This window comes from Suricata suricatta, chromosome 14, assembly GCF_006229205.1.
Source record: "Suricata suricatta isolate VVHF042 chromosome 14, meerkat_22Aug2017_6uvM2_HiC, whole genome shotgun sequence".
Classification (NCBI taxonomy): Eukaryota; Metazoa; Chordata; class Mammalia; order Carnivora; family Herpestidae; genus Suricata; species Suricata suricatta.
This window is the reverse complement of record NC_043713.1, coordinates 39,297,579-39,313,549: the sequence shown is the minus strand read 5'-3', so window position 1 is coordinate 39,313,549 and position 15,971 is coordinate 39,297,579. Positions and strand designations below refer to the sequence as shown.

Genomic DNA, 15,971 nt, shown 5'->3' with positions numbered 1-15,971 from the left:
AGCTTAGGTGGGCTGATAGCCACGTAGGGTCTTCTTTGGACGGTGGCAGGATTCAATTGGTTGTTCGCTTCGGTGGGGAGGGGGATGCTGGAATTCCATGGGGAGGCATTACAGTTTGAGATAGTCCAGATTGAGAGTGGGGGTCGTCAGTCCTGGTGGCGCCTGGATCTGTTATCTGGCCTGCAATAAAATGGCCGCTAGTGCTTTCCAAATGGCTTGGGTCATCCCAGGTTTGCAAGTGGGGGTTGTCAGTGTTCGAAGCTTTCCACATCAAAGTGGCTGCTCAGTTGCTTTCCCAAGGCAACTCTTACAGCTTCCAGACTCATTTCAGTTACCAGCAGCTTGGCTGAAGCCTTTCCTGATTTCCTAGGCAAAATTAATGATTCCATTTTTAGGTCTTGAACTGTCATTTTGTGTATAACACTTGAACATGTAGGGTAACATCTCAGCTCTAGCACTGGCTATTCAGTAGCAAAAGTATTTGCTTACCTGGTAACAATGGCAACCATTTAGTATTTGTACCAAGGCTGAGCTAATATAATGATGAGCTTCAAAACGTTAAATGACGTCTTTTAAATACACACACAGCCCCGCAAAGCAGAGAGGGTTCTCATTTTATAGGATAAGATAATTACTTGCCAGGTTAAGTCAATGAGAGGTAGAGATGAAATGGGAAACAATTTTCCAGGTTCTGGGAATGCAGGAGCGAACAGGACACGTGTCTCTTCCCTCATGGAGCTCCAAATATTCAAGGACAAGGATCAAATAGTAGTAAATATCTGGTGTTTATTGAATGCTTAGCATGTACCTGGCACATTAAGGACATTATCTCCAAACATCATAACTGCTCTACAGTTTAGGTGGTAGGATCTCCACTTCACAGAAGAGGGAAACTCACGTGCTGAAGGTCCCACAGTGAGCAAGAGTCTGCAGGGATGAGGACCCAAGGTGCTCTTATCTCACAGACCACACAACACGCCCTGTCATTACCAGCTTCCGTATTCCAGGTGGCTAGCACATAGTAGGGCACAACAAAGAGACTGAGTGAACAGATCTCTATAACTAGTATCCCTTCCTTCACACCACAAAAAATTGTTGCTTTTTCTTAAAATATTTCTTGGTCTCAGCTGTGTTCTCATTACTACATAGGAACCTCCGGGTAGATTAAGTGCTATCTTGGGGTAGAATTTTGTGATTAGAAAATCAGAAATGATTATAAAGTAATAATTACTGAAATGATGTAATTTTATTAAAAATAAGACAGGGGCGCCTGGGCGGCTCTGTCAGTTCAGAGTCCACCTTTGGCTTAGGTCATGATCTCATGGTTCATGGGTTCAAGCCCCGCGTCAGGTTCTGTGCTGACAGCTCAGAGCCTGGAGCCTGCTTCAGATTTTTTGTCTCCCGCTCTCCCTGTCTCTCCTCTGCTCATGCTTTGTCTCTCTCTATCTCAAAAACAAGTAAAACATTAAAAAATTTTTAAAAATATACATAAGGCAAGTACTGGAGTGCTTGGGTGGCTCAGTCAGTTAAGCATCTGACTTCAGCTCAGGTCATGATCTCGTGGTCTGTGAATTTAAGCCCCGCATTGGGCTCTGTGCTGATGGCTCAGTGTGGAGCCTGCTTCAGATTCTGTGTCTCTGTGTCTCTCTGCCATTCCTCCACTCACATTGTCTCTCTTGCTCTCAAAAATAAACATTAAAAAATTTTTTTAAATAAAAAGAAGACAAATATTAATGGAATAGTGCAAAATTCAGAAGTATATGTAGATATTGAACATACTGAAACAAAGACCTCCAGAAATCAATAAGAAAAGAATTAAAGACCTCATTGAAATGTAAAGGGAAACATTATCATTGAAACAGATAAATTGAACACGATTATAATATGAAAAGAAAGTGTAATTGTCTATTAGGAGGCCTAGATCCCGTTCTGATACTTGTAGTGGCATAAATCTAAGTTAACTTTCTTCCTTTCTGAAATTGGGTTCCTGAAGGGTATAGGATAATACATTCACTAGGTTGTGAGGATCAAGTAAGAATAGCACTTAATTTAATGCCTAACATATACCTTGCACTCGGTAATGATTCTGCATCTCATATTTTATTTTTTTAAGTATGTTTATTTATTCATTCATTCATTCATTTAGAGTGAGAGCAGGCTAAGGGTAGAGAGAGAAATTCCCAAGCAGGCTCTGCACCATCAGCTCAGAGCCCAACTTAAGGCCGAATTCACAAACTGAAAGATCATGACCTGAGCCTAAATCAAGAGTTGGATGCTTAAGCGACTGAGCCACCCAGGCACCCCTGGGTTTGTGGTTATATAAATTTATATATGTGATAAATTTCATAGAAGTACACACGCACACCCAAAAAACTGAGTTCATGCAAAAACTGCAGGCTCTTAAGTAAGGTTTGTTGGGTTTTTTTTTTTGTATTTGTAATGAGTGACATTTATAAGGTTTGTTGTTAATTGCCAACTTACTGGTTTCCACAATGTACTACAGTTATATAAGATGTTGCCAGTGGGGTGGGGCACCTGGGTGGCTCAATCGGCTAAGCACGTAAGTGGCCCACTTTGGCTCAGATCATGATCTGATGGCTTGTGGGTTTGAGCCCACAAGAGCCCACAGAGTCTCTCCGCTGTCAGCATGGAGCCCACTTTGGATCCTCTGTCTCCCTCACTCTGCCCCTACCCCGCTCGTGCTTGTTCTCTCTCAAAAATAAACACTAAAAATATTTTTTAAAAAGATTTGGGGGGATCTGGGTGGCTCGGTCATTTAGGTGTCCAACTTTGGCTCAGGTCATTATCTCACCGCTTGTGAGTCCGAGCCCTGCTGACAGCTCATAGCTTGGAACCTGCTTGGGATTCTGTCTTCCTCTCTCTCTCTGACCCTCTCCCATTCGCACTCTGCCTCTCTCTCTCTTTCTCAAAAATAAACGTTTACAAAAAAGAGGTTGCCATTGGGGAAGGAGATGGAGTCATAGGACCTCTGGCATTATCTTTGTAATTTCTTGTGAGTTTATAAGTATTTGAAAATGACAAAGGTTATTTGTTAAACCCATTACTGCTGTTAAATTAGGAAAACGTGTAAATACTAATTGATACGAGTGTGTTATAATCTGTATTGCTGGTGGAAATAAAAAACTTTAGGGCAATAGATATTTTGAACTATATATGTTCATAATTGTTGACTGGCTAATCTCCATTTCTGGTCATTTATTCTAAGAAAATAATCCCCGGGGCACCTAGGTGGCTCAGTCGGTTAAGCGTCCGGCTTCGGCTCAGGGCATGATCTCACAGTTCGTGAGTTCAAGCCCCGCGTCGGGCTCTGTGCTGACAGCTAGCTCAGAGCCTGGAGCCTGCTTCATATTCTGTGTCTCCCTCTCTCTCTGACCCTCCCCTGCTCACGCTGTCTCTGTCTCTCAAAAATAATAAAAAACATTAAAAAAATTTTAAGAAAATAATCCCCAAAAGGTAAACACTATAGATAACATAATTTGTGATAACAAATTATTTGCATACCAAAAAATCTTATATATTTCAGGAGCAAGGCAACTAATTAAACTATTATTATTTAAATATATTGTTTAAATAATAAATTTTATTGTTTAAATAATAAATTGATAAATATGTACAGAAAATGCATATGAAGAAATTAATGCAGTTTTACTTAGTATTGTTAATATTTATGCAGGTTTAAAATATTATGCTGAGGGGGCATCTGGGTGACTCAGTCGGTTGGTTAAGCGGCTTAAGCATCTGACCCTTGTTTTCAGCTTAGGTCATGATCGTGGGATCGAGCCCTGTGGCAGGCTTTGCACTGGACATGAAGCCTGTTTAAAATTCTCTCTCTCCCTTTGCCTCTCCCCAGTTTGCGTGCATGTACACATGCTGACCTCTCTCAAAAAAAAGATAGAGAGATAGATAGATAAGAAATAAAATATGCTGAGGAATGGCCAATAGATTCATAAAGTTAAAATTCACTTTGCTAAATGGTTATTCAATGTTTTAAATTCTAACACTAATGATTCTTTTAAATTCTTTCTTGAACTCTTGGTTTTCTTCATTTTCAGTTCTGTCCACTCTGCCGATTATTACCTAATGAAAACCCAAGCAGCTTCAGTGGCAGTTTAATAAGACATTTGCAAGTCAATCACACTTTGTTTTATGATGATTTCCTAGTAAGTATATTTTCTTACTTTTACATTGTTTCTATGTGGTGTGTGTTAACTTTATCTTTTTAAGTTCAAGCAAAATTATGGTGGAAAAAATGTGTATAGCATTAAGTAGGAAATTGTAAAAATATAGTTTTATAAACTTGACTATTAATATATGCGATCAGATAATTAGTCATTGTGTAAAGCACTAGATTTCACTTTCAAAATATTTTAAGTTTTACTCTAGTCCCTCCCTACATATAGGGTTAATGTTTACAAAGTTGAAAACTTATGTACCAGAGATGGGCCCAGAGTTTATTCTGCATGCAGTCCTATTACACTGAATGGCTCATAATGGATATGTGTAGTAAAACAAACAGGCTTCATGTTTTTATTAAATTCCATAAAACGTAAAACTCATGTATCTTGAACTTTTATAATACTGAAAATTTTTTATTATGAAAAATTATGAACATATACAAAAATAGCCAAAACAGTACCATGAACTCCCACATATCCTCAGTAACTACCCATCAATATCTACCAACTCATGGCCAATCTCACTGTATTAAGAATTTTTGGGGGGCATCTGGGTGGCTCACTCAGTTGAGCATTTGACTTTTGACTTAGATCATGATCGCAGGGTCGTGGGACCAAGCCCTGCATCGGGCTCTGCTGTGGGTGTGAGGCCTGCTTAAGATTGTCACTCTCACCCTTCCTCAGCCCCTTCCTGCTCACATGGGCTCACACATACTCTCAAAAAAATAAAATTAAAAAAATCAAAGAATTAAAAAAAATTTTTTTTCTTTCAGTATTATTAGTAATTGACTTATAGCACTCCTGTGTGAGTTTAAGGTATACAGTATAAAGACTTATATACTGTGAAATGATTACCACCAATAATTTGAGTTAACATCCATCATCCCATATAGACACAAAATAAAAGAAAACCTTTTTCTTTGTGATGAGAACTTTTAGCTTTCACATAGACCATACATTGGTGTTAACTAGAGCCTTCGTGTTGCACATTCCATCTCCAGTGCTTATTTGCCTTCTAAGTGGAAGTTGGTACCTTTTGACCACCTTCATCCAATTCCCCCTCCCCCACCCAAGAGTTGTTTTTTAGGCTGGAAGAAAAGTTAGATGTAGTATGAATAGTTCTAACTTATGACTGTATTTCCTGTGATCAGAAATGAAAACAACAAGCCAAAGGTTAATGTAGCCTTTGTTCTACTTTGCTGCATGTGTTGCCATGTGAGGGTCATGTGACAGCCCCCGAGTCCCTGTCAGCAAAGGGGTACTGCCTATTATGGAAGGAAAATCCCTCACAGCCATGTTCTCAAATAGTATATTTTATTGTTTCCTCTATCTAAATACATGAAATATTGAGGGCTAAATTTAACTTTGCATACAATTTTCACATGACTTTTTGGACTGCTTTCTTTTTATCTAATTTCTTTTCTTTTTTTTAATGCAATTTCAAGATAGACTTCAATAACCATTGAAGATTGTCACTTGAACATTTTCTCCCTGCTTTCTGCTCGGCCCACTGTGGTTATCTAGATTCAACACAAGGAATGTGGGTTCTGACCTGGGTTTATGTAACAACTTGGTCACAACTCTGTGACCTTGGTCAAGGGATTTAACCACTGAGCCTGTCGTTAATTTGGTGAGGAGAGTTCAAAGCACTTCGTCACATAGGCTCTCGAGAGGCTCCAATTCGACAGGCATAAAAAGTGAGACGCACAGTTTGGGCAAGGGCATTAGGCAAGCTGGAGATGGGGAGACAGTAAATGGGAGTGCGAGGATCACTTGCAGAACTGGACAGATTACACAGGGGAGGCTTCATGTCCTCAGCTCCAGAGCTCAAACAATGTCTTTTCTGGATGCTGACACACCCAGGGCCTCAATAGAGGCTGGTTCTGGTCTATGCGTTCTCATCTTTTACAACACACAAGGTTTTCTTTTTACCTTAGCTCCGTTAGGCGTATTAAAAATCAGGTTGGCTCCATATCTGTTCTGGCTCTTCAGAGTCCATTCTTCTCAAGATTTTTCAAAGTATGATTCAGGCTGGTCAGGGAGGAAGCGACTTTGATGGGAGTACTTTCAACCAACTCAACTCAAAACCATATTGTTGGATGTGGAAGTAAGGTAGAAGCGGTATTATTTGTTTTGACTTTTTGGTTTCCCAAGCTACCAAGTACTATACTAAGCACTTTAGGCATATTATCTCATTTTATTCCTTACAGCAGCTTCTATGAAGTGAGTATTGTGTTACTATCCTCCTCACTTAGCTGTGAAACATCTGAAGCTCGAAGGTTAATGAACTGCCTAAGAAAAAACCAGGATTGGTTCAAATCTTGTTCTCACCTAGGCCTTAGGGCTTTCCTTTGGATTTTGTTGCCTTTATGCTTTTATGTTTTAGAATAGATTTCCGATAGAGACTTTACTTCTGTCTTTTTTTAATTGCAGAAGAGGAAATAGATTGCAGAGGATAAGGCTCTTAATGGTTTTTGTTTTATTTCTAGCATGTGCTAACTTAAAGTTTTGAAAGCCATTTTGATCATAGGGAGGCAAGGAGAAAGAGAGTTTTGTGTTCAATTTATTCTTCAGAAATACTCAGTAGTGGTACTGGGATTGGATAATTCCAGGGGAATGTCTTGACTTTACTCCATATTAAAAGTTTACTTGGAACATAGCAGCCTGACTACGATTTATAATGTTGACTAAAAATTACTAGTTTAAATTCCAAATCAAGACTATTCTACTATGAGAATAACTAGTTCATTGTTATGCATTAAAAAGAAATAGAAAAACGCACTAGCCCCGAAGCAAAAGTTCTGGGATAAGTTTATCAGAGTTTCCGTGGAAACTTGGGACAGGGCTCTGCTTTCCTGCAAAATGAGACATTGCCTTGACTTTTATCCTCCAGTTGCTAAAAACTGTCATCTCTGTATGTTTCTAATTATTTTTCTTCATTGTAGGATTTTAATATAATTGAGGAAGCTCTTATCCGAAGGGTCTTAGACCGGTCACTTCTGGAATATGTGAATCACTCCAACACCACATAATTTTATCCAAAGGAAAGGGAAGGAGACCATACAATTGCACCATTTGTTAAGATGCTGCTTGAGCAATTAGAGGGAAATTGTCAATGTTCGATGGGCAAAAATGTACAACACAGTTATATGTTTGTCCATGTTAATTGTTATATTGCATTTTAAAATTGTTTTTATTTCGATGGTTTAAATCTGTTTTACATTCTTGACTTTCTTAGACACTTAACAAAAATTAGTCTCCACCAGCCATCAAGGTATAGAAGAGAACATGAGGCAGGATATGTGAGTGAATGATCTTTATTTGCAAACTGGATGATACTATGTATAATGCTGTAGATTAATAACTATCATCATGGTTGGGCAAGATAACTAATATTTGTTCTTTGTAAAAAATGGAGAGTGAAACCAAGTATGGACCTTCAAGGAAACCCGAAATCTGCTCTAGTGCTTGTCTAATCTCTAATAGAATAATATGGATAGCCTGTGTCAGAGTAGAAAAGAAAAACCTTGGTAGTCAGCAAAGCCTGCTTAACTAAATTGTAAAACATAGTACTGTAAACAAAGTAAATGTTGTGTTAACAGTGTATACTTAATCCTTCGACTTTTTATAACTGTGCACAATAAGAATTTAGTATTATATTTTTCAAATATTTGTAGCTTATTATTTAGAAATATTTCTATAATATAGGTAATTTCTTAAGGACCTTTAGCCGATATTTATAGAAGTGTTCACATCCATAATTTTTAGTGGAAAACCCCAAGGGCTTTGATTTTCTTTTTACTTTCATCTGTTAGAAAAAGATATATAAAATATTAATACTGAAAGCCAAACAGAAAATGTAGGAAACAGTTTTAGAAGTCTGCCAGACACTCTGGATGTCCTCTGTGTGTCCACTCACAGTTATTAACTGTCTTCCACCAAAGTAATCACTGGGGCACCTGGATGGCTCAGTCGGTTAAGCGTCCGACTTCAGCTCAGCTCATGATCTCACAGTTCATGGGTTTGAGCCCCACGTCAGGCTCTGTGCTGACAGCTAGCTCAGAGCCTGGAGCCTGTCTTTGAATTCTGTGTCTCCCTCTCTCTCTGACCCTCTCCTGCTCATGCTCTCTCACTCGCGCTCTCTCTCTCTCTCTCTCTCAAAAATAAATAAAAACATTTTTAAAAAATTTAAAAAAAAAGTAATCACTACAGTGATATCAATACCTAAGTGTGTATTTTTAATCTGTAGTTTCTCTTTTCTTTTCCTTAAAATGTATTAGCTGAAGAACTTGGTCTTGGATAGAGTTACCCACAATCTGTATTTTGCTGTTTGCATGCTCATGGTGCAATTCAGCATGTTCCTCTTTCCCCTAATATTGACGCATGGGTCCAGGTATAATAGACTCAGGTTCAGTCCTTTTTGGCAAGATTATAGGTCATGGTGTGCCCGTTCATCAGAGGGCACACAATGTCTGGTTCTCTCTTTTCATGATGTCAGCTGAAATTGATACTCGATGCCCAGATCCATTGGTTTATTGTGAGTTGAAGGATATTCTAATTCTATCCTTTCTCTTTCAATTATTAGTTGGAACATTTTTATAAAGAGATGTTTCCCCACATCTACTATTTGGTTAACCAATGGTCAGGGTTGTATAGGAAAGGGAAAGTAAATATTTGTATTCTCCCTTCATTTATTAATTTTTGAGATAGTAAACTTGTTTCCTATTTGCTTCCAGGGGATCACCTTTTCTTTTTTTCAGTATTATGAACTCATGGATTCAAACGTATATGGTAGGCCTCAACCCATTTCAAATATTACCTTATTGAAGTTTAAATTGTTCCACCTCTGGCCATTGGGAGCCACACCAAGTTGGCGCTGAGTTGTTTTGACACTACCCTTCATTGGCTTCCTTGCTATCTCGGAAGACAAGATATTTCAGGCTCAACTTGTGTGTTATCTGCCCTGGACTTGGAATCAACCATCTCTCTAAAAACTTAGTTACTTTTGGTGAGAAATGGCATTTCAGAACCATAATCAGGGCTCTAAGCATGCTCATTGCTAGTAGACTGGCCATTGTTTTCCGGAGAGAGCCAGGAGAGAGCCAGGTGTCGTGGCAGGGCACCCTGCCAGGCGGAAAATCCTCTCGGGTTCTTGATCCTGAGGGAGGGAGAGAAAGGGCAGGAGGGAGACGCAGAGAGTGGAGACAGCACACGGTATCTGATCAAGCCTCCTCTTCTTTATGCAGAAGACACTGTATCTTATATAGGTTTTTTGGTGGGAGAACAAGGCAGCTGACCTAGGTCTGTTGCTAGGAAACAGGGTTAAGGGATTTTGGCTAGGGTAAAGAAGGAAATAAACTAAAGTTTTTAGCACAGCACTGAAGGGCCGATACCACCCTGCCTGTAGGCAATTGATCTTTGTTCTTCTGGCTTCTCCTCTGACAGGGAGTGGCGCTCCCCTGCCTATTTTTGCAACTCCCCTCAGGGAGTGACATATCCGGCTAGCAAATGGCCTAGCAGCTGAATCTTTGCCGCTCCCCACAGCCAGGAAATATCTATTTTTTTTTTTACAAGGTAAGACACTTTGTGACTTTAGTGTAAAACTTCCAAATCAAGTTGAGTACTACTGGGATTTTACTTAATCCTTTCTATTACTACTGTATTTCTACTTTTCTGCACTGAAAATCCTGGTTTTCAAGGATACAGGGCACAGTTAGTTATTCACTTTATTTACCTTACACAGGTAGCAGCCTCGGAATAACCGTGCTAAAACCACCACCACCAATATGATAACTGAAACAATTAAATTTTTTTCATTTGCTCTTCCCATTCTCTATTTGTAGAAGTCACACTATCTTAGCATTTTCGGAACATGTTGGTATAGCATACAATACTCTCTCCCTTCTATTCCCCATTTAGTCTAACTTCTTCAAAAAGCTTTATATTCAGTGCTTGTCCCTGGTGGTCATCGGATGACTCTGTTTCTCACATCTGGATCTTTGGTGATGAATCTAGGACATAGAATGACATTTCTGTATTGAGAGTAAGCAAAGGAAGCTATGAAGACTAGTGATGACAACTGAGGATAAAATATTTGGCTCTACTTAGCTTTTTAATTGTAATGGTTATAAACTCTGTTCCTTCCACATAAGTGTAGTCATAATCACGGTGCCCCAAATGTTTTATAATTACCCATTCCTCTTTAAAGTCTTGCTTACTATTCTGCCATCCCCTGTGAGGTAATTAGAAAAACATAAAACCGGATGAAATCTAGAGGGCCTTATTTCCTCTCTCTTAGATACAGGTTTCAAGCTTGCTTTCACAGCTGCAAACTGGTAGGAAGAGATTTTTAGTTTCACAGGCTCTTGTCCTGCAATTTGGATGGATCATGCAATAAAGCAAAATTTTCTAGACAAGTGCAAAAAGAGAGGAATTTTTCAAAGATAATCTGACTGAAAATCTGGTCCCTCAAAAACAATAAAACAATATATTTCTGAGCATTAGTACTGATTATCCAGAAAATAAAACTGTTAATTCAGAGCCACACAAAAGGCATCTTTAAATCTGTACAATGAAAAAACTTCAAAACATTGAAAACTATATTTTAAGTAAAGCTTTAAATCATCTACCACTATTAACTTCAGCACAGCAATTCTGCATCCCGTTCCTGGATTCCGCTTAGGATAATTTTGCCACCTACAGGACAAACAAGGTGCTGGCCGCCTGAGTTATTTCGCCTTTGGAATTATTTTGTGTTCTAAAATGGTAAAGTGCAAATATTCCTTATTTCACTGTGCCTTTAACCTTTAATAAAAAGGAATTTATAATTCATTGTTTTAAAAAGTGAAAACTGTAAATCAAACTGTTATATTGTACATCTTAAACATAATTATGCGGTGACATATATCCATTATTTCTCAATAAAACTGGGGGGGCTAAAACAGTATTTGAAGTTGTGGCCTATTAAGAAAAATATTTCACTCTCTTTATAGCATCTCAAGATGCAGTTTTTTTAAGGCCTAACAAAGGAAAAACTGGTTCACATGTTACTCTTTAAAAGCTAAATTCTTCGAACCCAACACAAATCTATGGAGATTTTCCTTCGTGGGCTTTTTAACCCAAGTTTCTAAAATGTAGATTGAAAAAATGGATTGTGAATCTAGGATAAAGAGAGTGTCAGATCAGATCTCCTAAGAGATCCTGTCTCCAATGACGTTGCTTCATTTCTTTACCTGGTGCTAGGTGTCTTTCATTTTGAAGTGGGCTTATTCCAGTTATTCAATGTTTATCATATCATTTATACCTTTAATGATTGAAGTGATTTTTAAAAAATCACTAAAGATTTGTTCTTTTATTATTCAACTACTACAACAAATCAGTATAGTGATCAGAATTTAAAGTGTACAATTATTTTCCTTCTGTAAATATGTATTATTGTTAGAAATAAAGAATGGCAGGACCATTGCTTTCATTAAAATATCTAATGTGTCTGCTTTTTTTTTTAATGTTTATTTATTTTGAGAGAGAGAGAGAGCGAGCGAGCGAGCATGGAAGGGGCAGAGAGAGGGAGAGACTCCCAAGCAGGCTCAGTACCTTCAGTGAGGAGGCTGACGCAGGGCTTAGTGTGGGGCTCAATCTCACGAACAAGGAAATCATGACCTGAGCCAAAATCAAGGCAGTCAAGTGACTGAGCCATCCAGGCGCCCCTACTGTGTCTGTTCTTAAATACAGATCTTGATAGTTTTTTTATACAAACTTAATTAGCTTTTTAAATTGTCATTGTTCAGGAATATCTATCACAAATATACACTTTCATTTAGGCCAGTAGTTAGGTCATTTGCCTCCCAGGAGACATTTGGCAATGCTAGGGGCATTTTTAGTTGTCAGAGCTGGGGTGGGCCTGCTGGCCAGGGATGTGGCAACGCAGAGGCCAGGGATGCTGTTCAATATCTACAGTGTACAGGACAACTCTCACAGCAAAGAATTACCCTGAGGTGTAGTAACCCAGATTTAGGCCAAGGTCATGCTGAGCATCATGGAGTTATTGCTGGTTCTGTTTCCAAAGGGCTTCATTGAAATTTAAAAGGTAAGATGTAAATGGACTCTATAAATCCTACACCTTGCTAAATACATACTGTGTTTCGGGTAACAATCATGTATACCTCAGATCAGAATATAGTCAAACAGATGAAAGCTTTTTGGGTTTTCCACAAGAAGAGGAACAGGACAGAACACAGGTGTTACTGACATGACTTCTGATGACTGTTTACTGAGTACATCCTAACAGAAGCGACTCAGAATGCATTGAGAAGACTTACCTTTATCACCTAGATTATCTTCACTGAAGGTAAGACAATATATTGCAGAGGGACACCTATGTCTGAGATCTTTGAGGCTAAGAAATATATAAGTTTCTAGCTTATTACTGGAAAATCATCTGGTATTTTAATCTTGGGGGTTTCAAAGCCCACACATGGGTCTTTGATTAAGTTTAATCATTGCCACAGAGTAGCCATGTGAGAGCCCAGTGAAAGTGAACTCCCAGGGAGAGATTGATCAAGATAGATTAGATCATGCTGCAATTACAAGCCACCCCAGACCGCAGCGCTCACCCAGTCAACTGTGGATCCTGCCTATTGTCCAGACAGCTGTTCTTCAGTCTCCGAATCCCAGTCTGTTTTGATCTCATGGCATTTGTATATTACCATGGGCTTCCCCAGCCACCCCTCACCACAATGGGCTAAGGAGTTGATTACCTAGGTCATTTCCATTCACATTGCATTTACCAGAGCAAGTCATGGCCATATGGAATTTCAAGGCATTGAGGACACGCAATCTTCTCAGGTAGAAGAGAACTGGATATTGGGATATGACAGTAATGCCAACCATGGAAGCACAAGCTGGGAAGAGTTGGTAGACAGCAGGAGGTCCACAGGGGAAAGGTATGAAAAATACTTGGGGGAGAGGGCACCTGGCTGGTTCAGTCAGTAGAGTGTGTCACTCATGATCTTGGGTCATGAGTTTAAAACCCACCTTGGGGGTGGAGTTTACTTAAAAAGAAAAAAAAGAACACATATGGTAAGGAGAGGCAAAAAGTCAAAACGAGACTAGCTTTTTAAAAACAAACTGATACTCATTTTGCTATGGCAGTTTTTGCTTAATTTGGCTCAACGTTTAAAATCATTTTACCAAATGAAAAATCTCTCAGTTTCTCAACCATAAAACAATAATTGCATGTTTTAACTCACTTTTTCCTTTTCATTGTAAGAAATGTCAAGTGCATTTTCAGTTCCTTACAAATGTATTTTCTCAGGGTACTTCATCAGAGCCACTTGTGTTACTTGTTCTTGCATTTTTCTGGGCCCTCCCCAGATGTACAGAATGAGAATGTCTGAAATTCTGATGAATTCATCAGCAACTTATCAAAATGTATTCAAATCCATCCATTTCTCACCATCTCTGAGATTACAACTTTAGTCGAAACCATCTTCATCCCTGCAAGTAGATAGGCCTTCCTGTCTTCACTTAGGATATTATGGTCCATTATCCATTCAGCAGTCAGAAGGATCTTCAAAGGCAGAAGTCTGATAAGGTCCCTTTCCCTCCCCACTGCTTAAAATGCTCCCAAGGCTTCCCCTTATTACTAGAATAAAATCCAAATGCCTTCCATTTTCTTCAAAAGATCTTCATGATCTGGCCCCTACCTACCTCTCCAGTTTCACTTCACTATACTCTTTTTAACATTTTTTTTAATGTTTATTTTTGAGAGAGTGTGTGAGAGAAGGGGAGGGGCAGAGAGAAGGGGGAGACACAGAACCCAAAGCAGGCTCTAGGGTCTGAGCTGTCAGCACAGAGCTCGACGCAGGGCTCGAACCCATGAACGGTGAGATCATGACCTGAGCTGGAGTCAGAGGCTTAACTGAGGGAACACCCAGGCGCCCCATCACTGCGCCACACTTTCCCCCTTGATCCGTGCACTCCAGTCACACTGGTCCCTGAGCACACTGAGGTTACAGTAGTCCCTGTGCTGTGGTACTTGTATTCCTTTTGTTTGAAGGCTCCTTCTCTGGAGTTGGGGGCGTCTGCCTCCAAATATTCAAACTCTCAGCTCAAATGTCATTTCTCATCATGCCTTTCCTCATAATTCTAGCCAAAGACTCTTTCCCATTTTGTCATTTGCCTACTATAGTTTCTTGTTTTTAGAATTTGAAATTAGTTTACATGTTTATTTTCATTTTTATTCAGTGTCCTCTCCTCAATATAAATCCTTTGAGTGCAGGTATACACCACTAAGCTATCCATTTAAAAAAATTTTTTAATGTCTATTTACTTATTTTGAGGGGAGAGGGGCAGATAGAGAGAAAGAGAGAATCCCAAGCAAGCTCCCCCTGACATGGGACGCAATCTTACAATCTGTGAGATCATGTTCTGAGCCAAAATCAAGGGTCGGATGCTTAACTGACTGAGCCATCCAAGTTCTCCCTAACCAAGATCTTAATGTGCATTTTATTTTTTACTTTCTTAAAAATTTACTTATTTATTTTGAGAGAGCAAGAGATCACAAGGGAGAGGCAGAGAGAGAGGGAGAGAGTCCAAGCAGGCTCCATGCTATCTGTGCAGAGCCCAGTGCAGGGGTTGAACTTATGAATTGTGAGGTCATGACCTGAGCTGAAATCAAGAGTTGGATGCTTAACTGACTGAGCAACCGAGGTGTCCCTGGAATTAGTAAGCTCTGGTCATGATCTTAGAATTCATAAGAATACCTCAATAGGTGTCTTAGCTCAGACTATAACAAAATGCGATAGATTGGGGGACTTACCCGACAGACATTTATTTGTTATAGTTTTGGAGGCTGGGAAGTTCGAGATCAGGGTGTCAGCAGATTCAGTTCTTGGTGAGACCCCTCCTCCTGCCCTGTCAATGGTCACCTTCACATAGCAGAGCCACAGCAAACTCTGTTCTTCGTCTTTTTATGAAAGAATTAATCACATCCTGGGGGCATCCACCCCTCTGAACTCATCTAAACCTAGTAGTCACTTCTCAACGTAGTAACTCCAAATACCATCACGTTTGGGGGTAGGAGTTTAACATGAATTTTGAGAGATAACATTCAGCCATAACAATAAATATGCAATAAATGTAAAAATATAGCCAACAACGAAGAAACATTGTAAAGCACGCATATATAAAACATGCAAATATGACTCGTGATCAAAGATATTAAACAAAAAACTATAATGATACCACTTTTTTCTCTTAACACAATGTCTGGCATAGCATGATCTTTCCATAGATTTTTTTTTCAATCAGTCTATCAGCAAAATTTCTCAATTGATAGTTCTTCACACAAGAAAGATGTGATAGAACAGACACAGTGTGGCAAGGTAGCGTTAGTGGTATAATGTACACATTCCAAAGCAATTTGGTAGTGGTATTATCTTGACACAATAATTCTACTTCTGGAAATATTTCCTGGCACTCTAATCTAAAATGGAATCTATGTGCAGGATTATATTTATTGCACTACCATTCGTATTAAAACAACGAAAAAAAGGGAGGGCATAAATTAGAGTCCAATATTTTTTATTTTTTAAAGACCTTTTTTTCTTTGCTGTTTTGTTTCTGCTTTTTTAAATTTTTTTTATTTTTTATGTTTATTCATTTCTGAAAGAGAGAAAGAGAGAGCAGGGGAGGGGAAACAGAGACAGGGAGAAACAGAATCCCAAGCAGGCTCCAGGCTATTAGCACAGAGCCCAAACCCACCAACCACAAGAT

At 39.0% G+C, this 15,971-nt stretch overlaps 1 protein-coding gene and 1 long non-coding RNA gene across 2 annotated transcripts in view; one reads left to right on the top strand and one right to left on the bottom strand.

The window, feature by feature from the left end:
- RNF125 (ring finger protein 125) overlaps window positions 1-8,219 on the top strand; it is a 37,761-nt gene extending 29,542 nt beyond the window's left edge. Inside the window, exons 5-6 of the mRNA XM_029922625.1 lie at window positions 4,074-4,181; window positions 7,142-8,219. Coding sequence (XP_029778485.1) covers window positions 4,074-4,181; window positions 7,142-7,228 — 195 coding nt within the window. The 3' untranslated portion in view covers window positions 7,229-8,219. The remainder of the gene's footprint in view (window positions 1-4,073; window positions 4,182-7,141) is intronic.
- A 1,685-nt stretch (window positions 8,220-9,904) lies between these two features.
- Window positions 9,905-15,971, bottom strand: part of LOC115277816 — an 18,225-nt gene continuing 12,158 nt past the window's right edge. The window contains exon 2 of the long non-coding RNA XR_003902524.1: window positions 9,905-10,207. This is a non-coding gene — a long non-coding RNA (uncharacterized LOC115277816). The remainder of the gene's footprint in view (window positions 10,208-15,971) is intronic.